Source organism: Haliotis cracherodii, unplaced genomic scaffold (assembly GCF_022045235.1).
Source record: "Haliotis cracherodii isolate W230 unplaced genomic scaffold, xgHalCrac1.p SCAF_4, whole genome shotgun sequence".
Lineage (NCBI taxonomy): Eukaryota > Metazoa > Mollusca > Gastropoda > Lepetellida > Haliotidae > Haliotis > Haliotis cracherodii.
In genome coordinates this window covers 56698539-56725028 of record NW_027266297.1, presented here as the reverse complement: position 1 = coordinate 56725028, position 26490 = coordinate 56698539, and the positions used below count along the sequence as shown (strand labels likewise).

The 26490-nt window shown below is 39.4% G+C and overlaps 1 protein-coding gene across 1 annotated transcript in view; it reads right to left on the bottom strand.

Annotated features, from left to right (window-relative positions):
• The window catches only part of LOC139479511 (receptor-type tyrosine-protein phosphatase alpha-like), a 35523-nt gene extending 12876 nt beyond the window's left edge, over positions 1-22647 (bottom strand). Inside the window, exons 1-11 of the mRNA XM_071262356.1 lie at positions 22569-22647; positions 20732-20947; positions 14283-14510; positions 13348-13500; positions 10104-10250; positions 9599-9745; positions 8487-8633; positions 6284-6430; positions 5578-5715; positions 4410-4547; positions 4076-4213 (exon numbers count right to left, since the gene is read on the bottom strand). Coding sequence (XP_071118457.1) covers positions 4076-4213; positions 4410-4547; positions 5578-5715; positions 6284-6430; positions 8487-8633; positions 9599-9745; positions 10104-10250; positions 13348-13500; positions 14283-14510; positions 20732-20947; positions 22569-22647 — 1678 coding nt within the window. The remainder of the gene's footprint in view (positions 1-4075; positions 4214-4409; positions 4548-5577; positions 5716-6283; positions 6431-8486; positions 8634-9598; positions 9746-10103; positions 10251-13347; positions 13501-14282; positions 14511-20731; positions 20948-22568) is intronic.
• Positions 22648-26490: the final 3843 nt, after the last annotated feature.

Below are 26490 nucleotides of genomic sequence, written 5' to 3'. Positions count from 1 at the left end.
TAAAGCAGAAGACAAACCTACTAAAGAACCAAATAATGATAACCTCGAAATAAACCAACCTTACTCAATGGAAGAACTCCAGTACGTACTCCAAAATAGGAAAAAGGGAACTGCCCCTGGACTAGACCTAACATCCTACCAAATAATCAAAAAACTCCCCCCCCCCCCCCCCCCCCCCAAACCTACTCCAGGCACTACTTAAACTATATAACCTAATCTATCAAAACGAACAGGTACCAACTCCCTGTTTCGGGCACTAGTCATCCCTATCCCTAAACCCGATAAACCAACTAACCAGGCAATTTCTTATAGACCAATATCCCTAACCTCAAACCTATGTAAAATAATGGAATCTATGGCCAAAAATAGACTACAACACTACTTAACTCAAAATAACATCATAAACACAGATCAAAGCAGTTTCACTCCTGGCCGCTCAACCTTAGATAATCTCGCCCGACTAGAACAGGACATCAAGACAAGACAACTCAACAAACAATACACAACAGGCATCTTTCTGGATTTCTCCAAAGCATTCGACATGGTTTTGGCACCCCGGGCTAATACAAAAACTTTAAAAAATAGGACAAAAAGGACAAATAATAAACTACATTCAGGACTTTCTAAACGAACTTAAAATAACAGTGGGGATATACCATACTCTATCGGACCAGTGTCCCCTAGAAAATGGCACCCCTCAGGGAAGTATCCTCAGCCCCACACTCTTTAATATAATGATAAACGATCTATTCGAGGGCCTATCCCCTAAAATAAACACATCCAAATTCGCGGATGATGGAGCCCTCTGGATCCGCACTAAAAGCATTAAAATGGCCCAAAATTTACTCCAAAAATCTCTTAATAAAATACAACAATGGGCTGACAAATGGGGCTTCTCCCTTAACTCAGAAAAAACAACAGGAATAATAGTATTCAAACATAAAAACATGAAACCCGCCTCCCCAATCCTCCAGCTAAACAACCAAACAATCAAATTTCAAAAACAAACCAAATTCTTAGGACTTATTTTCGATGAACATCTCACCTGGGATGCTCACATCCAAAACCTAACAACTAAATGCAGTAAAGACCTAAACACCCTAAGATGCCTAACTGGCTCAAACTGGGGAGCCTCCAAAGATACCCTCCTCTCACTCTACATGTCACTAATTAGATCAAAACTAGACTACGGCTGCGCCATATACAACACCCTAAACAACTCTCTATCTAAAAAACTTGACTCAATACAATATCAGGCTCTCAAACTTATTACACGCACCCAACATGGCACCTCCTACACTTCACTTCAGGCCTTAACAGGGGAAATGCCACTAAGTCTACGCAGGGAATAGCTAAGCTTAAATTTCTGGGCCGCATCCCAATCAAACCCTCTAATCCAAAACTTAAAAAACCAAAATGTCAGCCCCAAAAACCAAGCTCTAGCTCGTAAACACCCCTTACCTACCCCAATATCCCAAAGAATAACAAACTACCTAAATGAACACCAAATTAAAAATCTTAAACAAAACTGCAAACAATCAAATATCTTCACCCCTAAACTTAAAATACCCAAAATAGACACAACACTAGCTAGCCAAATAAATAAACAAACCGACCCAAACATAGCTAAAACCACCACACTAGCATACATACACGAAAATTGGCCAAATTGGTGTCACATTTACACGGACGGATCTTCAGATCCGACCTCCAAACACACAGGTTTCGGAGTCCATACCACACAACCAACTAAAACCACACAATCCTTCCGACTCCCAAACAACCAATCAATATTCACGGCAGAACTAATGGGCATGGCCTCAGCCCTCCATAGTCAAGAATCCAAAAACCACAATAAAATCCTAATACTTACCGACTCCCTAAGTGGACTGCAAGCCCTCCAAAACAAAAATACCAAAAAAACGACCTAAATTAATAAATCTAATACTTAAAAGCTCTAAGGACCTAACTAACGCAGGCAAACAAATAACCTTCTTGTGGATACCCGCCCACGTAGGAATATACGGTAATGAAAACGCCGATAAGGCAGCTAAACTATCCCTCAAAATCCCAGAAATAAGCTTAAACTTACCCATCTTAAAGTCAGAAATTAAAAGCGTAAATAAGCAAAAAATCACCAAAAAATGGCAAAAACCTAAATCTAAACTCAAAGAGCCAAATCAAAAAAGTACTCAGCAAACCACTAAATAAACCAAAAATTCTCCATCCATCAAAAAAAATCGAAAAGTAATCACTAAACTCCAAACAGGACACACAAACCTAAATAACCACCTAAAAAAATAAATAAACACACTACAGGTAACTGCCCACACTGCAAACAACTAGAAACCCCAGAACACGCACTTATCTACTGCACACACTACCGAACACATCGAACCGCATTACAAACCACCCTCAATCTAAACAAGGCTCTCAGTCTAGAAGCAATACTAGGCGTATTCTTAATCAAAACGGAACTAATAAAACGCATTTAAAAACACTATAATCCACCAAATCAAAATTACATAAACACACAAACATCCACCATACCCAGCTCCCTTAGTTCTCCTCCCCTACCCCATCGGCATCTATTCCAAATCTCAAAATTACCAAATTCTATATAAGCAACCCCTAAAGCCCCCTCTTGGGTTGCACAGACCACTTTCGCCCCTTTCGGAAACACATTAAATGGTACAAAATCTCCGGGGGGGAGGAGAACTTGTACGAGGGAGAGTTTACAACGGGACACCGGAACTACAATTTCCCATTCACTACGTTCATTCATCTTTTTCCACAAACCCATGTCTGCCATACGAGACTTGACATTTTCAACATAAAGCATTCTAAAAACTAGAATTATTCATTCAAATGAAATATCGTTCACACATGTTGTTTACGATAATTGAATACACGAAGCATTTAAACAAATGTTGAAATTTGTAGAATTGATTGAATAATCAATATAATCTGCTATAACCTGCATATATGCTTTTAATTTGAAGTTTACAGGATATACAGCTTTACAGTCGGACGAGAGGTCGGTCACCTGACCGCGAAATTAAAGTAATGAGAGTAAACTGTGTCTTGTCTCTTTAGCTTCTTATTTTAAAAAAGTGATGATGGGTAATAAAAACAATAAACTACTCATGACGAGGATTGACGGAAGGCCCGGGACTTTTATTTCACTCGGGACAGATAATCTGTCATTCCTCGTCACTCGTAAATTATTGTCTATTTACGCGAGCCCAGACAAACTTTGGTGAAACGTTGCTCTTGATTAAACCGATAACGGCGGAAGGGGTGTGACTCAGTTATAGTGGTTATCAACATGTGTTACTGATGACAATTAGAAGCGTTGGTACATTTGGAATCGCTGATCAGATGCACCTGAGAAATACCCTGGTCCTAGCTGCAGTGGAAGCATATCTCATTGACTTAAACCTGACACAACAGTGCAACCAGTGCATCACTTACATATGGCGGACAATTTGGCCCTGTCCACTTTAAGCCTTTGATTCGAGGTTCATACAACTGGCAGCATATACATGGTCATAAGGAAGTTGATATTTTGGACATAATTGCAAAGTTTGGGCACTTGGAGGAAATAATTTGTGTCAGAGTTTAGGTATACACTTTATGTTCAGGAACATCCTAAAATGCATCATCAAACTGCTTGTATATACCTTCATAGCAACAACAGTGCCAAGTAAGTTCTGTTATCTTGTCACTAGGACACTAGACATAAAGCATACGTTCAAGTGACCAGTTCAGAAAGTCCACTTCTTAAAAAGTAAAGGAAGGTTCAGTTTGTTGTGTGACTTGGTGTGGTCTAGGGCCACGCGGCAACTATGACCCCGTGGTAATTTGGCATGACGTAACGTCTAACGTCTATGTTCTTCGATGATAAAAGGTAATAATACATGGGTAATAAAAGAACAGGTTGTATTTCATGTTCGGCTGCAGTTCAGTTCAATATGTAATATTCCAGAAATATCAATTCTTCCTATTGCCTCATGACCGGCAGTTGATCTCTAAGGTTCAAATCATTTATTATGAGCTATATAATATAACTTACAAAGCTTCACCGAGCAGTGAGAACCATTGTATCCCTCAGCACATCCCCAGAGACATCTTCCATCAATGGCATCACATGTCCCGTTACAGTGGCCGCAGTCACTCACACAACTCAACCCGAATGTCCCATTGTCACAACCTAAGTACAAAACAAACAATCATATATTTGCAGAGACATTATACCTTGTATGGTGATGTCACATGTCAAAGTTTTGTTTCAAGTAGTTTGGGGTACAAGCAGGTGTTCCTTATTTGCTTCAAGTATGAAAAGATCAATAGAGTTCATACCTTTTTTAGAATAAGACAATATGTTACTTCCTGATGGTTCCACTCACCTTTCTGACATAGGCCACGTTGCCACCCTGCTTCACATCCATCGTGACAACTTCCAGTAACATGATCACATGTGGAGTTACTAGCACAATGGCCACAGGTTGAGTTACAGTTGATGCCATACGTTCCCCTGGGGCACTCTATTTTGAATTGCACATCGCAATTTAGATTCATCGCAACACATTTACACTAATCGACACGTAGGATTTCAAACTCGGGCAGTCAGAAGCAAAGTACGGGTGACTTATATTTCAGATTATTACTTGATTCATACACTACAATTCTTATTTTATTTGTATTCCTCTATAGAGATGTTATTAGGGACCGGAGTTTTAATTTATACACTTATCCATTTACTTTATATTATATTGGTTAGAACATGCAACAATATCAACGTGCAAACATTGGCCCCAAACATATTATATCCTCACTTTCAAAACGGAATACTTATCACACATTGTTTAGGGCTAACGATAATAATTTCATGTATCAATATCTTAAACAAGTAACCAATTCAATTTCCAAATAGGTTATTCAAATATCTTGCGATTATGGATCTTGTTAATTTACACTCCACGGAACAACATTTTTCAATACAATTTCTGGAAAGCCTCAAGGGGATACTTATTTGTATCGGATAGTTATTTGTATTTTGAATAAGCATCCATAAAATCAATCAATGAACGTATCTATTTGTTAATCTCATGAGGATATGACTTAAATTGTCGCTGGAGAATGCCTACACGTGCATACCGACTTCGATGAACAATTTCAGTGACAAGTTATTCCTGGGTCTAATCCATGGACCTTCACCAACTCACCAACAAGTGCGACTTTACAATGATTCCTGAGTGTCAGTTTAATTATTTTTTCTTTCTTCATGTTCATCGTTAGTGTAATTGTCATGTGATAGGCATGGGTTAAATGATTGAAGTTGTGGCGACATGACAAAGATGTCTTCGTTCGTTAACTGTGTTTAATCACTGTAATTGTAGCTTTGTACACGAGTGTGGCTGGTATCATTTGCTTGCAGTCAGCGGAATGTTCGTGAGGGTTATCTCCCCTTTTCTGTCTTTGGCATTTGAGGATTGGGCCCCTTTAGGGTTTAGCTAATACCACAAAAGTAACTATTGCATGTATAAAACTAATATGATTGAAAAAAATTGTTACCTTGTGTGCAGTCCCGTAAAGTCCATCCCGCCTCACATTCAGCGCTACATGCTCCGTCACCAAGACAGGATGTGCTGTTACAATGTCTGTCATCACATTTCAGGGAACAGTTGTTGCCATAATAGCTATCCGGGCAGTCTACAAAATTAGAACATCGAGCTGGCTTTACTCTTCATCTTGCATTTAAAGTGTTAGTGATATATCCTATTATTGTTCATTGTTATTGACTAGATCAAATTGCCAAACACAGCAGATTTATCTCCCAGTTATATATTTAGCGTTGAGCGTCGGACCATGTAGATATATGTGCGCTGCCAAGACAGGAATATGTTTAATTCAGTCTTCTGTATGATGCACCTGCATATTGTGAGAGACTACTCACACCTGATCATGACTCGTAACTGATAAGTATGTGTGAATAGTTCCACAATATGTAGGGAGAGTTTGATATATTCATAACTTGGGTATTAGTGCAGATGCCTTCATAATGATACACTACTCCAAACAAGTGTGTGCAGCGTTAACAGTGAGTTGAATCAACCCAACAAAAAGTGCATTTTGATATCTGTGTCTGCAAAATTTAAATGCCTCGGACAAAATCAAATTCAATTGTTGTTTAATCAGTTTTTATGTAAAAAAAATGAAATTAATGTAATCAACAGTTATTATTACACAAAACATTGGTGCCTTACTTCTGGTAACTTACTTCTGGAACAGTCTATTCCTGTCCACCCATCGTCACACCCATCTGGACACATTCCTGTCACTCTGTCACAGATGGAGGAGGGTTGCTTACAGTGTCTGACACTGCAGTTTCGGGCACAGTTAGGGCCGTACATCACATCGGTACACTCTGAATAAGGTACAATTGAAACTGATGTAAGTGTGAAAGAAATATCTAAAGTGTTTCTGTTGCCGCAGTGATGGTGGAATAATAGCATCTGTACCGTAAATGATAATACATAAATTACCACAAAACCTATCTTGGAACATAAACGTTACCTAACCTTTAACTGGTTGATATCACCAACAGACAGTCAAAAGAAGATATACCAATAGATCTTTTAGAAATCAACACAACAGACGTTCAAGGAAGGTTAGTAGGTTCCAACACTGTTTGGGACAACTTAACGAATAAAAAAAGCCGCAAATGGTTGATTTTAGGCGACGTCGTACGTGTCACATGACTCACGAAGCAACAGTGTCACACAATACATCGCCGACAGTGGGAACATGGTATCAGGACCTACCGACCAGTCAGAGGAATGACGTTGATAGAGGCCCCATCTTCGGGGTTTACATTGGGTACATCAAGTTCAACGCTGGCAACGTGTGCTATTTTCTGGTGAAAGCAAGTTCCAACTATTTTGCGCCTACGTCAGAACACCGATCTACTGACGTGGCAAGATAATCCGACGGCGTTCCAATCTTCCAATGACATCATTCGTCGCCTAACAAATTAATCTATGTCCAACGTGTATGTTGGCTCGTTTTGTCGTCCAGGACAAATACACTACTGAATCTTTCACATTTATAAAATGACAGTAATATGATCATGTTCATTTACACTTCCTCCTGAGTGTTCTTATGTGAAATCGCTGAACGAATAAATTATTGGCATCAAGTGTTACCCATATGAAATATAAGGGTTATGACCTGCATCAGGGCAACTCATCAATGAATATGCATACGTTGTAAACAGTCGCGTCCCATGGAACCACTTTCACAGCCACCAGGACACATCCCAGTCTCGTGATTACATGTGTCAGATCGTGTCTTACAGGGACGACTGCTGCAGTTCTTGTGACATCTTTCTCCGTAACTCCCAGTAGCACAGACTGAAAGGAATGATGAGCATTGTGTTTACTCTACTATATTTACTACATTCTTAACAATTCGGTATTTGTATTTTCTTGATTCATTTACTTTAGGATAACCAGAACCATTTCTAAAGCTCTGATTGACATAAGAGTGACTAAACATTTATTCATAGTTATTGTTTTGCAAACACAAACGTTTATGTTCTCTAAAATCGCTAGTTTGGGATGTTAGGTAACTGTATCAAAAATACAATAAAGCGAACTACAACTTGTAAAATCAAACTTTCTTGATGTTTCGTTTCTGACATGAATTCGTGTTGTCAGCAAAACATGGAATTTGTTTAGCTAAACGATATAAAAACTTTTGTCGCAGGGCGTGAGAACAGATTTAACACAGAACTCATTCGTGAATATTACTGCTGTATGTTTCTAAAACCCCGTATTTGCGACATTGTGTGCCGTCCATTTACCAACATGGTGCATGGTAGACACAAGTTGGAAAATGGAGGCGGGTTTATGAGAACCATTATTAACGAATCATGATACCAGATTGCCCCACGCAAAATAGATGCATGTATCCATTGTAATGCATTACTTTCAGTCAGAATTTATATTTAATCCGATTTTAATCTTAGCTGTATAAAGCCATACCGTTAATACACAGTAATCTCGTATAGGGATGTCATTATTATGATGAATTAATGGAGCGTTGCCGCACCGTGCATATCAGAACGTGGCTCTTGACTTGATGTAACACGATGGTTTCAGAAATTATTTTCTATATTGATCCGCATACTGTAGTCACATATCCACAAAACTTAAAATAATATTAATGTAACATTTTGATTATAATTACAATAGACATGAGATTTGAAAATGTGAAAACGAGTATAAACGATACGAGAAGGAACAGTGTAATTGCTCATAGCTGATAGTGTAACAGAAAACCGTGGACGAGTCCACATTTTAGCTTAATAGTATACTATCAAGCAAGGTAAACGGTCCATGATATATAGAAAATGCAATGACTGGACAAACAGTAAATACACGATGAAACATAATGCGTCATTACTACGTATAAAACATTACCTTGCGTACAATCCGTTCCCTGATACCCATCCGCACATCCACCGACACACTGCCCTTGCATCTTGTCATCACAGCTAGAGTCCACCTTGCAGTGTCGTTCAGCGCAAAGTTGGCCACAGCCGGCTCCATAATACTCAGGAGCGCATGCTAGTATATAAAACGGCCATAATGAAGTTGATGTGGTTGTATGACTGGTTATGTGATGCAAAATATGTGACAAGTCCCTTTCGTCTAGAGGGTAAATATCGCGATTATTTTGTAAGTTTCCCATTAATAGGTTTGCACATTTAAACAGTGACATGGGCGGGCGGGTAGCCTAGTGGATAAAGAGTTTGCTCGTTATGCCAAAGGCCTACTTCTATTCCCCTTGTTAAAAGTGGGTCGAGAAATAACTTAGATTATTAATTTTAATTTGTATGGTTCAATTTTAACTGCACGTTGTCAGAATTTGTGGATAAATCTTAAAAATGAATTATGTAGAAATATAAAAGAGATATGAACTGGGTAGGTCCTTGATATTTGCGTCTTTCCCCTCAGTGAAGGTTTCATCAGACGCAAAGAGGAAACATGATATTTAGGTGAAATTCTCCACAAGGTTTCATCTTGTAAAGAACTTAGGGTTTAAGGGTGCCTAAAACGTAATTTGGCCAATTTCGCATTTTATTGCATTGATGAATGCATGACTCATCCCATCAATATCACGGCGGAGACACTAGGTATGTGCTTCACACATTGAACCCATGTGCGGAATCGAACCCAGGTCGCCTTCGTGACGTCAGATGTATGGAACACATTCTACATGTCCAAAAAGAATTGAATGACTTTATGATTAACCTTTAGAAGTGATAAGGGAGAAAATGCATTTTTCCACACACAAAATGTTAACATAATCTTAACTTTTACACTTGAAAATTTTGTTCACATCACAACACAATAGTAATTGAGTAGAAATGTAACTATAACTGATTTTATAACGTGTGTCGCTGTATCTACAAAAATGTATTGAAAGTGTATTGAAATGTATTGAAAACACTGCTACTTCGTGAGCAAGCATTTACTAGTACCATCAACGAAAATGAAGGGGATATTCTCATTAACGTTACCAAACACACCTGTGCAGTCTGTTCCTGCCCATCCTGTTTGACATTCTGAATTAGAACACGCCCCCGTGTCAGAAGCACAGGACTCCATAGGGTTGAGGCAGTGGCGGGAGGAACAGTTCTTGTTACAGTTGTTTCCATAGAGCCCAGAAGCACACGCTAGAATAAATGTTTAGTACATTGAAGTCAAATAGTTCTTAACATCACTAGTTTATTTATTACAATGTCAACACTGCCCCGTCTTTTTTTCTGGTTTAGGCTATTGTCACGATGGTCAAAATTTAAACTGGTTAATGTAGAAGCGATCCGATATCTTTTGTCACTTTTGAATATGGTATGTTCGTGTTCACCCTGTCCAGTGGGTACGAACATGTCACAATATGGATCTGTACAGCTTCCTGACGATGTGAGGAAATAATCGTTGAAGTTCATGATGACAAATGTTCATTATTGTAGTTTTGATTATAATACTGACTCCAATTCAAAATGTTCCACAGTAATATATGATTCCACATACTTGCACAGTCTATTCCTGACCAGCCTGTCTGGCACTGGTTTCTACTGCACGCACCGTTGGCAGCATCACAGTTCGAAGTCGACAAGCAGTGACGGGAGTTACAGAACTTGCCACAGTTGTCTCCATAACGTCCAGAGGCGACGCACTCTATGCGATATAAGTGCAAAATTAAAGGCAGCTACGCCAGAATTATATAATATTTATTTCTAATTATCGTCGTATTGTGGCGGTTGATATGTATTATCCAAATCCATCCTCTAAACCTTTGGGCCCCCGGGTCAATCCCTGGATCCCACAGGGACATATATGTCCCTCCTCCTCAACCCTCACTTTGACATCAAATACAATTCACAATACATCACGCACACAAATACACTTCACAGTTGAATTCTGTTCTGTGATATCACCCGCTGACATTTTATGCAAAGTCATATAACTTAAAACGACCTCAGAAAAATAGGTACATCGTATCTAGCCAGTTTTTACGTACTACTACATCACCATTCTTGGCTTTATTTCGTATATGTTTTGAAATCTAAATATCGAATGTTTAGTCTGAGGCATTGAGTACCAACAATGCATATTATTGATCAAAGGTAACTGTAACTGTAAATCACTAACGGTCATTCTAAAACATCGCCTATTTTCTTAGAATCGTTTAGAATGTTTCATCAAAGTTTCATCAAAGTCTTCGCCATATTGGAGAGTGTTGGAAACAAAATCACATTTCATGTATGCCGGTTAGACGCCTATTACATCACATATAGAGAGATTACCACACGAGTATCTGTCAGATACCATTTATCTTACAACACGTTGTCTCAAAACAACTAACGAGTGAAAGCGAGTTGGATACGCTTTGAAACAATGAGTTATAAGATAAATGGTATCTGACAGGCACGAGTGCAGTAATCTGTTTTTTACACACTCTAAAATCGCACGTTTTTAGCATTGAACCGACGCATTTTGTCTATTCTCATGATCGCAGTGGCGCATTAATAAATAACACTACGGTCATGATAGACGTCATTCGACGTACTGCATACTTCGCATCAATATTGTGACACTACACAAAAAGGTTTACAAAATCAAGGCGAAGATGATAGTGCAAACTAGATAAAAATATAAGAACACGCTGAATGCCGAGTTAAAAGTTTTCACCTCGACGAAATGACCAATATGTACAACTTCCGGATGACATCACTACCGGTGACCGACTTTCATAAAATTGTGCGTGTTCACTGATAACACAACACGGGATTTCAAGAGGATTTTCGTTGATTAAGGTGTCGTTTTTTACATAAATGTGACATGTAAGTAATCAGAAACATTCTGACATTCAGTGTACTGTTATTTGTTTATGTTTATTTAATTGTGTTATATCTTTCATAGAAACCAACGGCAATAGTCAGGAATTCCGATAAATACCTTTGTCGTTGTGCGTGATTTTGCGTCAGTCATGGCGTCACACGCAACGGAAACTTTGACAATTTCTGTTTAAAATATCAAATCGGTGCAATGTATATATTTTTAATTTCCTTATTCTTCCTACGATTCTCCTCCCATGCATAATCTGAAATTGTTGAGCTAATGTATTCAATGAATAGATAAATGTGTTATGTCAGTAATCAGAATCATTCTGACAATCAGCGTACTATTTTTTGTTTTATGTTGGAGAATTAGTCAGAAGGTAATTACCGTCGTCATTGTGCGTGACTTTCCGTCAGTCATTGCGCCACTCAGGACGGAAACTATTCCGATTTCTGTGGAATTTACTTGATCATTGTAATGTAAATATTTTTAATTCCATAATTCGTGCTGCGATACTCTTCCCACGAATATTCTCAAACGCGTGAGCCAATGTATGCAATATTAAACGAATTTTAGCTCTAATAGGAGAAAAAGCTACACAGTGCAAAATCTGTATTTTGCCTTGTTTACATTTCAAACAAGTACAGTTTTCTGAGCACAGTGTTCATTTCCACACCTTATTTATTTCGTTTAATTTCATCGAGATAATTTGTATTGGTGTCCATGACCATATGTCATTAGATTCTAAAATGTATCAGTCATTCAGGGATGCATGTATCGCTGATGAGTTTGAAATATACGTGATCTCAGTGAAACGGGATTTTGTAAACACTCTGCAATATGGCGGAACGTACAATTCGGCGTTTGTTTTTGTGTATTTTGCAAACATTCTAAACGGTTCTAGGCGACGTTCCAAAATTATCATAAGGAATTTAATGACAAACAGACTTCGACTTCGAAGTGAGTGTTGAAGAGGGAGGGATATTTATGTCGATGTGGCATCCAGGGCGTCGTTTACAAAGCGATATTTGTGCTAAGGTGATCGTAACTCCGATGCATGAACATAGACTTACAACAGTCTCAGGGCTAAGGTTGTGCTGAACAAAGACAGCCAGGGGGTTTACACTCTAAAAATCCAAAACGTTCAACACAGACGTTGGTGAACATTCCGCTGAAGCACGAGCAACTTATCAATGACTTACAATCAGGAAAGTTGTCCGTCATAATCCGACCTCAGGTCATCACAATGGAGTAGCCAATCACGGGCCTATATGTACTCCTACCAAGGTGAAGGATTGCTTTTCAGTTATGTTCCATTCATCAAAACAGGTAATATTTTAGCATTAAAAAGGTGTTGTAATGCACGAAAGGGTAAATTTATAGGATTATTTACGTTAGATTTCACAATACGAGAGATAAGATATTCGACATTGACAATGGTATAGACATTTAGTTGTATTAAATCAACAAGAAAAGATTATTAGTTATATATCTGAAACCATATGTTGCAAACAAGCCCGTTCATAGAATTGCAAATTAGAGATTAACATTTATTCGAAGTGAATGAATGAATGAATGAATGAATGAATGAATGAATTGATATATTCCATATTTTAGTAAGTTATCAAGAGCAGCGATCATATTGTTATGAATAGATTATGAAATTAATACGAATGCTCGATTCATTAGTTTTAACAGTATATCATTCACAACTTCAATCATTTCAAATGTGTTACATATCTTAGTAATCCTAACGCTTATAGTTTTTACATACAATTTATGTTATGTTTTAATTAGACTCTTATACAATGCGTCAAGGCTTAACAACATAAGTTCATATTTATGTATCTGATACATTCGTTATACAGTTTTATTCCTGAATGTGTATGGGAAAAACATATCTTGCTTAATATATCAAATTATAGTACCTTACCATGACAACTGATTCCTGTCCACGCCGACTGACATCCACTTCGACATATGCCTATGACAGGATCACAGATGTCACTTCCTTGTTTACAGTGTCTCGACGCGCATTCCTGTCCGCAGTTGGTGCCGTATTTTTCATTTGCACAAGTTGCGTTAACTGAAATGAGATATGAGGTTGTGTGCTTTTGTTCTGCAAACAAAATACCTAAATACCCAAAGCATTCACGTAAGATATGAGCAAGACATTTTTCTATTACAAGTTAAAAAACATTTATCAAACATAATTTGCCTTACGCATTTCGATTCATGAATGTTCTTATCTATGACTTCATTACACTTGTTGCATTGTATTTACGTTTTCTTCCAACTACTGGCTTAACATAGCGTGATCAAATTCGATAAACGCCACATATAACGTGACTTCTATAAGCTTAAACGGACCTTTACTCTAATAAGCATAGCGCATACATTGAGTCTCCTTATATTGTTTGCAATTATACTCTGTAATAAGGATGGTCATAATTGTAAGCAAAACATTAGAGCACAAATATTGATACAACTGGCAAATATATTTATAAATATTGTCATGAAGTCCAAGTTTCATATCATCTGACATGAAAAAAAACATGGCACAACATAGTATGGTACAACTAGGATCGGTTTCTTTTTGGAACATAAGGTAATTCAACACAGTTCTCCAACGCGATGTGTGTGATGTCGTTTCGGTATCATTCCCATCAATATAGCGCCCGTTTGAACAAAACAAAATACATAGAAGCAAAACTGATCTGAAAAGTATGCTTCTTGTAATTATTTTTTTACTGTGTAAAATGTAGTAAAATATATATAACTTTTAAATGCCAAAATGTAGTCACTACATAGTTATGTATAAAGTTTTCTTGAATAGATTTACGGATTTACGCTGAAAAGGATGCTTACCCCACACCTGTACTTCAGCAAAGTCTAATATAGCGCCCTGTCCATCATTATTAGTCTCTGTGTAGACAGTCAGGTAGCGCCAGGATTCAGAACAGGTTACACTATATATATCCGGGATGTCAGTGCCGTTAGCATCTCCTATAATTGTATGACACAATCTGGGTTGATGAGCGTCATTACTATTTTGCAATGAAGTGTAGAGCTGTATACCGTTGCGTCGCCATTTGTCTGGTGAAACAAGAATTGAATTTGTTACATTTATATGTACAGATGATTGTTTATATCGAGAGTATATGTTTGGTGCGTACTTATCACACAGTACTTTCAGAAAGTGTGCATATTCTGTTTATCGGCAATAAATAACATAAGACGATTCATACGGGTAAATACGATTTACTTCAGAACTAGTAAAGATGACTTAAAGTTAGGAGGAAATGTATGTAAATAACAGAACTTTGGCCGGGTTTAAAGGATTTTGGTCCTGGCTTGGGCTTTGCGTTGGACGTGTAGACGGCATTTCCAGGTTTGGCGTATCAATGACCAAAATGATGTCTGATGCAATTCTCTGCCTTTTCGGGTGAACAATTGGCTTGGAATCGGAATGAGCTCGCGTTTTTGCGAGCACCAAGTGTCATCATTTATTATGATGAATCATGAAACATGCTCCTGATGTTGTCGTAATCGTGCAGTTGGCGCTACTTTTGGTAAGAGTTTCTCATGATAATTGAAATGCTAATGTCGCTTTCGTTGACTGATAAACATGAAAATATATAATGTTAGTGTATATGGTCATGTAATTAAGAAACAAACGACGAGTGAGAGTTGTTTATTGTACGATAAACAACGACCACGACTCGTTTATTTCTATATGAGATATCAACATTACTTACAGCCTCTTTGACTTGCTAATTATTTTTTTATATTCATGCTGGCTCAAACGATCTATTGGTTTGATTTATCGTTATGGTATCCACAAAATAAGTATGATCCGATTTTTTCCGTTTTTGTTGAAATAAAACTGAATTACATTTGCTGTTGACGTATCAAAGTTTGCCAAATTGTTACAAAATGTTTGCCCACAGCAAGGCTACGTATTCCCAACATATTGTGCTAGGCACAGTATAACTGGACAGAGGGAGGGCGGTATTCCTCCTTGTGGGTCACCTGCTTGGCAATATGGGACGGGAAAACTGCAGGGTGTGAGGGCAGTTAAGTTGATGGTACAGACAGATAAGAGAGATCATTTTACAAATATGAAACCTCATTCCACAAAGGAAGAGGCGAAAGCTGAAACTTGGTGAGGTTTACAGAACAAAGGCAGTTATTTCTAGTTACTGACTCTCGAGGATACATTTAATAAAACAATTAATGTGTGTGTGTGTGTGTGTGTGTGTGTGTGTGTGTGTGTGTGTGTGTGTGTGTGTGTGTGTGTGTGTGTGTGTAGTGAAAGAAAACACTATAAGTGAGTGAGACCTCAGTACAGGCACAGCCAGTCCTCCAACCCAAAGTCTGCATGTATCAATACTCATACTTGCCACATCCTCCACCACTTAACTTACTCACACATTCATCTCACAACATGTCCGCCAACCCTCGTATCAAAACGCATGCACGCATGCACGCATGCACGCATGCACGCACGCACACACACACATCACATTCTTCTTTCCCCACTATTATGTCTACGTCAGCCATCATGGATCCATGCGCATGCTTTCATACATAATCCATCCTCCCACCATTCCCCAACATCCATTGAACTGTAACTATATCCGCCCTCATGGGACGGGACTCAACCCCAAAAAGTACGAGAATCTGTACTTTACTCAGAAAGTGTTATCCCAATTATAACATTTGTTGTCAAGAAAGCACAATAAATGTATATTCGGCTTTGGATGGGTAATAATATCACAGACATTTACGGATATTGATGATGACTTGGAGGAGTTTCGTAACTCAATTCAGGGATTGGTAAATCAAAATGTGTGTGTGTGTGTGCGCGTGCGTGCGTGCGTGCGTGCGTGTGTAAATGTCGGCCTGATGGATTTTACATAAAACATTCATCTTGAGCAGGATGGTAGTTCGAGTTGGATTAACATGTTAACTATATGATCTTCTTGAGGTAGAGATTGCCGCGCATGAATGTATTAATGAGATTCCTAGGTACATGGGGCCTTTTCGTTACCAGGAATACCCACAGTGGAGACTTCAATGGGGTTAGGGTGTACACAATGTGCTACCTGGTAGATTGTGTATCATCAGACCGGACAACGTTGGTTTTTGACTGATTGTGGCGTAAAACACACTTATTCATTTACTTGTATCGGAAATTGAATGTTCATCTTAATTGTCATTGATGAACACGTAATATATTTTTAAAGAAATAAAACAGTGACATAATAACTACAACTTTATGTGAACACGAGTAGCTCTATTGGAATGAGAGGAATAAGTGTGTGGGGGGGGGGGGGGGGGGAGATGATAGATTTAGCAACAAGTAAGGTCATCTTGAGTGGGACGGTATTCGCAGATGGTATAGCATATGAACTATGATTATCTTTAGGTAGAAAATGCGGATCAACAATGTTCGACCTGGTAGAAGTGTGTAATCAAACCTAGCAGCATTGGTTTTTGACTGATTGTGGCGTCAAAACAAACTCATTCATTTACTTGAACTGAATGTTCATCTTAATTGTTATGGATAGTCACGGGGCCATGCATGATCCAGATCAGAACAGAACAGAACAGAAGTTTATTGCTCGTAAGAAAATCACACAGAGTGATTACAGAGCATACATGAGGTTGAATATATACACAACCACACCAACAATAATATCTAATAATATATACATACATGAATACATACCTGCCCCCAATCACGCATAATGCATTTCTGTAATACATGTTTGATCTGCATAACTACACACGTGAACACATAAAATATACACATATATTTTATTGTAGAGTGAAATTCACAAATTTTAACGTCGCAAGGGCAATTTTCCAGCCATAGATCGACGATCCTATGATATTTAATTATGTAAATAATGTTAAACCTTTTTTACAGAACTGAGCCAGTTTTACTAGAATGGGTTTGTATGAACATTTCATTAATTGATTGTATTTTAGAGTGGAGGGATATTTAGTATCCAGAGAACAGGGTGTCATTAGATAGAAATAAAGTAATAATAGGATTACCAGAAAAACGGGAAAAACGGGATATAACACCCAAGCCAATAAACTTCGCTCATTAACACCAGAATAAGTCAGGACAAAATTGAAAACTGCCCCATAATTATGTATGACATGCTTGCCGGGTATTGCAACATGTATATGTGAAAACAAAGTTATTAAAATTAAGAGCAAAACTGATGAAAGTTACCAATAAACGTGTATACATGTAAGTGTTATATCGTCAGTGTTAGTATTAACATTCCAATACGTTATATCTGTATTAGCGATAGTGTCTACGTTCCACCGGTGAGTCAGCGTTAGCCGTACTATCTCGTAGTATATATTATTGTATTTCTAAAGACATCACGATACAGTGTTTACGATGTATCACGTCTGCACTAGCGCTTGATAACAGCCTTGTGTTTGGGTGTTTCAGTAGTTTAAATCGCTGCTCTTGATATTGTTGGTTAAACTTTGATACTATGAACATTATAATGTTATATGAGAGGATGACTTTAGAACGGTAACATAATATACATAATTTATCATGAATATATCAACGGATCCGTTCGAGAAAATTCAAAAAGTCAACGCTTATGAGAGACGAGAGTTCCAGAGATTTGAAAGCCCTATGACTTTGGAAGAAGCATCTGGGACGTCTTGTTAGTACATACTGTGAAAGCAGCTTGGAGCGGTAATTCGGCAGCAGAATTAAGGCTATTGTTTGTGAGGTACAGGACTTTGCAATACAATGTAGGTCCGAGCATCTAGTGGCAGCCATCGGAGAGATTGCAGCACGAGCGTTATGGGTGCAGATCGTGAAGTACCGGAGATAATCCCGGTGCTGTGTTCTGGATCTTTTAGTAGCACCAATCAGGAGGCTGTTGCAATAATCTAGTCTCGTTAGGACCAGTGCACGGACCAACATGCGTCAGATGTAATTAGGTACATGATGTTTCCAATTGTTTTAAGATGATGAAAGCAGGATTTTCACCAATAATCGACTAAAATTTCCATTGAAGGTTCCTCATCCACGTACACACCGATATTCGTAATTTTTGTTTCCAGGTAAATCAATGCGTCCCCAAAAGTTATCTCCGTTTCTTGAACTTGAGCCTCTGCCATGTGCCAAGCAACATCACCTCAGTCTTTGTGTCATCCATGTTCTCGCGCACATCAGATTGCATGTGATTATATTTATCCCTGGAACTAGGAAGTGCAGTTATGTGTCATCTGTGTAAAATTAGACATCTCTCAGACCACTCGTGTACAGAGTGAATATCACAGGGCTGAGGACTGAACCCTGGGGTACACCGCATGTGCTACACGTTTGTTGTTGAATTCTTCTCTCCTTTATTTTTTACAGACTGGAATCTGTTAATGAGATATGATGAGAGCCTCCTCAGTGCCATCACTATTGATTCCAATTTGTTCTTCAAGTCTCCTGACCAGCAGTTCGTGGTCTTTGGTGTTGAATGACAAGTCCATGAAGACAAGTGATAACACATTTCCACTGTCCATAGCACACCTAAGGTCATTTACAACATGTACAAGAGCAGTCTCCGTACTGTTATTAACACGATATGCAGATTGGTATACACCAATCAGACTGTGGTCCTTTGACAAGCTTTGAAGGAATTGGGTCAAGATGACATGTTATTTCTTACAAGAGATTATAATTTACTCATTTCCTTTTGAGTATACGGTTTTATTGAATCAAATATGTTTGATTGATTGTTTGTCAAGTAAATCTGTTTCTGATTTTGGCAATTTTAAGCTAAAGTTATGATGCAAAGAAATTAGCCAAAGTAACTGTAATTTCTGCATTGGGGACTTTAGCGTCACGTTGTCTGCCAAGCAGTGATTTCATGAAGTCATCTTGAGACCTGATGGATGGATTTAAAGTTATAAATTTATAATGAACAGTATTTTTTCTTTGCAGAATGAATACGTCTTTGGACAACATTTCTCGGTTTAGGTAGATATGTCTAGGTCCGATTTACGCCATTGCCTCTCAGAAGAGAGGCGTCGACGTTTTCCCATACGTATTTCCTCATAATGGCACAGGGAACTATGATTTCCTTGAATAGCACTAGCTCGTGCTTATCATGGAGTGTACATAGAGTTCCGTAATATAAAACTGAATGTCCATTGCTATCATCTGGCCGTTGGCAAATAAGTCTTCAATCCATGACATGTCTATGAAATTCTTCTGTATTAATCCCGGGGCTTAACCAGGCCCTTGGTGTCGAAACCACGATTGAAAAGTTTAGTTGTAAAGAAATGTAATTGCTCTGAAAAAAACAAAACTAGTGGGTTGTCGATGAGAATTTACATAAGCATCGACAAAAGCCTTTAAACAAAATATGACGCTCTATATGCTCACAAAATTTGTTTACACCGGAATATTTAACAGGGACGTATGAGAGGCATTGAAAGCATCTAGCACGTGAACTTCGTGACCTAACATGAGGTGGGCACCCCTATAGAAAAGTATGCAACCCTTACAAAGGTTTTGTTCTACATCGAACGTCACTTTTATGACGTCACGGGCGTATATAAAAAGCGCCAAAATGTAATATTTCTCTGTTGTCCTTAAAACTTAAAATGCATTCTCTTTGTAGATTTCTATTGTGTTTTCTGCACGATATGTATTGCCACATCTCTTGTGAGTATTGTAGCAACCATAACGTTTCATATTTTAGCCTATAATTGTACATATAATTATCTAAAGATGCCTACCAGCAATGACTGTAAAAGAAGTACTAAATCGAGTGTTTTCCAAGTTCATTGTAGAATATCGATTACACCCACCCCTACCGGCAACATTAGTATGCCAAGAAACAGTAAATCATCAGCAATTTTACAAGAGCTTTTGAAACAGTCTGACGATGTTAATTAACTCTACATCACTATGAGTAACTTCGCACTGAAAAATGATGAGATCGTTGTATTTATTCCAAATCAATGTAGGTAAACATAATGCTATGGGTTATGGAAAGTGTGATAGGGCCCCTTTCAGGTTATACGAAAAAGCCAGATTGCTGCAGTTACATGAATGCAAATTTCCAAACGAGTGTTAATCAATGCTGAAATTGATTAAAGACTATTATCAGTTAACATTTGCTTATTGATTTATTTAGGTGTCTATTTTGATAAAACTAACAAATATTATTTGTTGACAGGCTGCTAATATAATGATAACCACATGCCATGGCGTTCAATGAGTCATAAATGAATGTATTTGATTAATTATGTAATTAGTCTAAACTTACAGTCTGTTCTAAAGTACAGGATTACTAGTGCTGACTGTACTTGGGTTTGTAGATCCACCTTCCACCAGGCGGACGTTTCACCCGGTTTGGTATGGACTACATATCTGTCGTGGTCTGAACGTGTATTTCCATCGACAGCTCTACTGGCGGGATGATTCATGTCCAATGATGAGCTCATCACTGCTGGTTTGTGCAAAGCAACGTTTGTTCCAATACCTGATAAATAAGAAAAATGTAGAATCTGCACATGGAATATGATAATAGCTGGTGATGATAACATCATGGACAGACGATGTTCGTTAGTAGTCGCCCAAATATGAATTATTAATTCAAGGATAGATATTTTGAGTTTTCAAAGGTATGAGCTTCAATAAAGCCATCAAAACAAAGGGTTTGAAACAATCGGCCATCAAACATTGCGAAACGTATCAAACGGTTTTACGTACAACGACACAATCCACCTGATCAACTGAATGGCGGCAAGAGTAACGGCTTTCTGCGATAGGGACAGTCGGACTTGGTCAATACAATGATACACTGACATATACGCAGTAAGTATTCTGATCACCTAATGCCATTCAACAATTTCGAGTACAAATACTGATATCACCGCATGACATTTACTGTGACTTTACCATTTTTATCAAAGTTTTCTCCCTAATAAATAGTAGTACACGTAAATGCAAGAGAACAACCATTCTTGATCATCCGCCGAAACAGCCTAAATTTCGTGTAAGGGTAAAATGGCTGTGGAAATGATATGGACGCTAAGTGTTCGTAAAAGGATAAGCATGTCCTTGTCCGACTGGTAGCACCGGCCATTCACACAAATTGCATTAAGAAATAAGTATGCATTGCACAGCTCCATATCGCAGTAGACCCGTGAAGATTTTGGGGTAGAATAGAACTTCAGCACCCAACGCATGTCGTAAACGGCGACTTACAGGATCGGGTGGTCAGGCTGGCTGACTTGATTGATGCATGTCATCGATCCCATCGATCCCAATTGCGTGGATCGATGCTCATGATGTCAATCACTGGATTGTCTGATCCAGACTCCAGATTATTTTCAGACCGCCGTCATATATATGGAATATTGCTGAATGCGGCGTTAACAAACCAACGAACCAACCATATAGCAGAACTCCTGCCATGCGACAGCAGTCTGTAAACAAACCAGGCAAACAAGTGATCAATAAACCAGACGATCCAGTGACACGAAAGTTGATTTTGATCAAACTAATAAAAACGATATGTTAATTTGGAATTAACTTTGCTGTGTACCACAGTAAGGTGATATTTTCAACTGAGAAATATATCGGAAATCGGAAAATGAGATACACTCTCCACTCATTGCATATATGTTTTGTTTTTATTTCTTGTACATCATGTAATAGTGCAAATCGTTTCAATACTTTTATTTAACATTTCATTTATCTAAATACCTAACTGGTTCAATATGTTTCCAAGTGCACCGAAATTCTATGCCCTTTGTCTGTTTAATATATTCAGCAAACATTCGGCGTTCCCCTCTTATCATAAGCCCCTCCGGGCAGGACCCTTAATCTCCAGGGCTATCTATAAATTTCAATTAACACCTCCTAACGTCGCCGGATCTTACATCTATACATACACGTGGGACAATGACCTTGCCACACGTTATGTAATACCTCGCTCTACAAAACCCGACTGACATGGTCAGTCAGGGAGACAGCTAGAGAACAGCTAGAAGGTAAGTGACAGAACGGTTCTCCCACCCGGGAACATTGGCCACTAGGTCCCGGTGTGCGTTCTGTCACGTTATTATCAACATGTACCATTTCGATTTATTCCAAACCATCAACAATAAACATGGCTGCTGTCGTCTTAAACTTCACCCCTGAGTTTTGTCTTCCGTCATCACCCTGAGCTACCATCCGAGGGCCGAAACATACGCCCTTGGACAATCATTTAAACACACTGACTGCTCTGCGAAAAACCAACCTTCCCAAACAAAATAAATGCCTTCTTTAAGGGTATGCTCTACGTTCATTGCATTATTATCATGCTGTGTCAAAACTGTTTGCACACCTGTGATATTTGTGTGACTATTGCCTCAGACGATTTCGCCACATCTGTAGTGGTCTCAACGGAGGTCAAATGTTAGCTTTTGCATTCCGTCAACTATTTACGAAAGTTTTCTTTCCTATAAACTGCACACCAAAACCTGATGGAAAACTTCACTGACCGTACTGTCAGAATTGACATGAAAAGACACACTTAAAGCCGCCCTGATAGCGTCTGCAGTAGGCGAAGTCGTGAAAGTGTTTGGAGGCATCTTCAATCCCAAAATAAATAAAGAGATTTCATCAGAGGTACACAAATCAACAACCAAGCCTGGTCTTGTGAAATTGAGATCGACAGGGGTCGAATTTTGACTCATTAAAGCAAGGACACATTTGAAAGAATGCAGATGATGTCACTAAAAGAGAAATTATCCTTAATTATTGCCTCAATAAACCTTCCCAGATTGAGAATACTTGGTATTTCAAAGACCGGATGTAAGGAGCGACTACATATCGAAATCAATTAAGAATTGGCCTTCACTTTGTATGAGTTCATTGGAGTGTGAACCCTCATAGAGTGAGGGCCAAACTGTATGAATGTCGGAGCTTGCAATCATGCAAGCTCTCTGACTCTCCTCAATGCATACTGAAACGCTGAAACCAAGATTAAAGGTTCTAAAAGATCAGAAAGAACGCTTATGTATATGTTTTCGTGCCAGGGACTTCCCAGGGGTTTCCCCAGGAATGTGAAAGTAGTCCGTTAGTGATTACGTCATTTAAAGAACACAATCTCGAGGAAAACGTATGAACGTCAAATTGTGTCGTTCATACGCTTATGAACGTCAATTTCGCGGTCATGTGACCGACCTCTCGTCCAATGGAAAAGCCGAATATCGTGTGAACTTCAAATTATTTATTTTTTACAAATTATATCTATTTGACACAGTTGAATCTGTCAATGACTTAAATATAGCCCTAACATTTTATGACTGTGATTGTGAGTATCTCACTCAAACCACAACAGTAAACTATAAATTGTTTGCATAATTTGAAAATGGATTTCGGAAGATAGACAGTAGTTGTGTGCAGCAATACAAGACCACTCCTTGCTTCTCATTGGTTGGTTTCTGTGATGACGTCACTTTCGGTTTCGGTTTGGTCACGTGACTGCGCATGCGCGAAGAGGGCATTGTGGGTCATGCGTGTGCATCCAAGATGGCGGTACTTCTGGTTCCGGTGGCGTGCGCATCCAAAATGGAGGCACTTCAGGTTCCGTTGGCGTGCGCGCATCCACGATGGCGGCCCGGCGGTGAGAGGAGAGAGGCCGGGAAGGCGGGAGGGAGGAAGAGGAGGAGGAAGAGGAGGAGGAAGAGGTTTTATTATATTTCTTTTTGGTGGGTGGGTGGTGAGAGGGTAGTCAAAGCAAAGGATGAAAAGCATTCTTTCAGGAGAGATGGCTGGCCCTGAAAAGGGCCGTTTGATTGTGAGAGACTAACTCTTCGACCACATAGGTGCTGTGGTGCAAAGGTACGGATGGCCCGCCACCTGTCTCCTGAAAGGACACTGACTGGTAGGGCGATTGCTTGTGGAGATGATAGATCACTGAGACGAGCTTATAATACACAGTCGACGACCCAGCAACGATCATGTTCGTGGAACGGACGCCTGAATTCTAAAGTTGAACCGACATGCACAGACATGGACGTGGTGTAGGAATGCAGGGAAGGGTCAGATGTCGAACTTTGTTGCTAGGTTGACGTCATATCGGCGAAGGATCTTGCAACAAAATTCCACAAATGACATCATCGGGTATTATGATGTGATTGTAAACTTTGAGGTGTAAGGTCTCGTTCCACATCGCGATCGTATTGTAGCGTCTAAGTTAAAGTAGGTGAGTGGCGATCACCTTAGGGCTACGATCATGTTGTGGAACGGACGCCTGAATTCTAAAGGTGAATCGACATGCACAGACATGGATGTGGTGTAGGAATGCAGGGAGTGGTAAGATGTCGATGTTTTGTTGTTTTTTCTGGGGTGTGCATGCTGATTTCCCCATCCTAAAAAGACAACACAACACGTATTTATTTTCAATTTTTTAATCCCCCGCTCACACGAACCAACACAACAAAACAAAAGTCACAGGATTAGGGGCGTCCCTGTGATTTTTGTAAACACTTGGGTGACCACTGGGGTGTGAACGTCGGTAAATTCCTAAAAACGTAGTGAACAGGAAACTTTGTCACTAGGAGTGAATAAGATACTCGACTCTTCTCTTCTGGGCTTCTTTGGACACAAGACGTCTGTATTTTTCGTTCACTTCTCCATCAGGACAAGACACACACAAGTATTCGCAAGGGACTTTGGCATGTTTCAGATGTTCTTTCCAGGGTTTGTCTGTGGCTTCCCATTGGCAGAGTGTCACACCGCTGCAATAACAGATAACACAGTCACCTCGTCCTTGATAAAAATAGCCAGGCATGGCCATGTCATAAGGGGTCTGGGTCATCTGTTTAGGCCATGTTTGAAAAGTCCTCAGACGTTCTTGAAATGAATCATAGTTAGGATGAGAAGGATGACACATGGTGTAAGAAGGAGAAGGTCCCTCCAGAATGTCACTGAGTCGCCGCCATGTGTCATCCATAAAGAATGTGTCGTCCATAAAGAGTGTGTGTTTTCTCGCTTCTTCTCTCCCCTTTTCAGACACCCGCTTGGTATCGTGACATCTTGGGATGGTGGCATGGCATTCATAGACCATCTTTGCCTCATGGTGACTCTGACTCAACTGAAGGAATGTCTTAGGGTTCGCCTGCTTTTATGAAAGTCTCTACATATCAGAGGTTCGGCACATACACGAGGGGCATCTCGGATCTCAAAAACAGGCGGGCGCGTACGCGATTGTCTTGCAACGTGGTGGGTTTCGAGTTGCCTGGAAAGGTGGTGGGTTGCCTGGAAACACATGGCGAGCCAGACTGTCGATCTGCGATGCATCTCTCGGATTTTTACAGAGGACCATGTAGTGAGCAATAAGACTGATGGTACGATGTTTCGGCGATTGGGCAACCAAGTTCTGAGTGAGATACATCACGGATGTGTTTCGATGATGCTTTTTCTTGGTGAATCATCACAGCACTTCCGTTTCTTCTTCTTTTGTATTGTCGCCCAGCAAATCATCAATGACCAACCACTGCGGGGTCACCCCTTTTTCTGGCAAGGCACGATCCACTTCTTTCATGCTCTGTGCAAACTCAAGAGCAACCCCTAAGCGGTCTGCCATCTCTTCCAACTCATGATGAAGCGGTTGCCATTCACTGTACACTCACCTGACCCTGTGGGTCCCGCAATGAACATCGTAAAAGGGTGGCTTGGGGTCAAAGGTTAGTTCACGACCTCTTCATCATCATCATTATCATCATCACCACCACGTGACGCCATCCTGTGTTCGGGGTGACTGTCACACGGCGAGAGTGGCAGTGGTGGTGGAGGAGGGTAGCTTCCCGGAGGAGAAGTGTTGTCCTGACGGGGTTGCAGAGGTTTATGGAACGTCTCCGATGTCTCTCCATATCATCATGTCAAGTGAACTGCCTCCCACATTCTGAACATGATGTCTTACATGTCACTGACGATGTGATAAGACTCTATCATAAGTTCTGGGTAACTGACACAAGGCAACTGATCTTTCAAGTATGGTCTGTCTCTTTTATCTTTACTTTTACA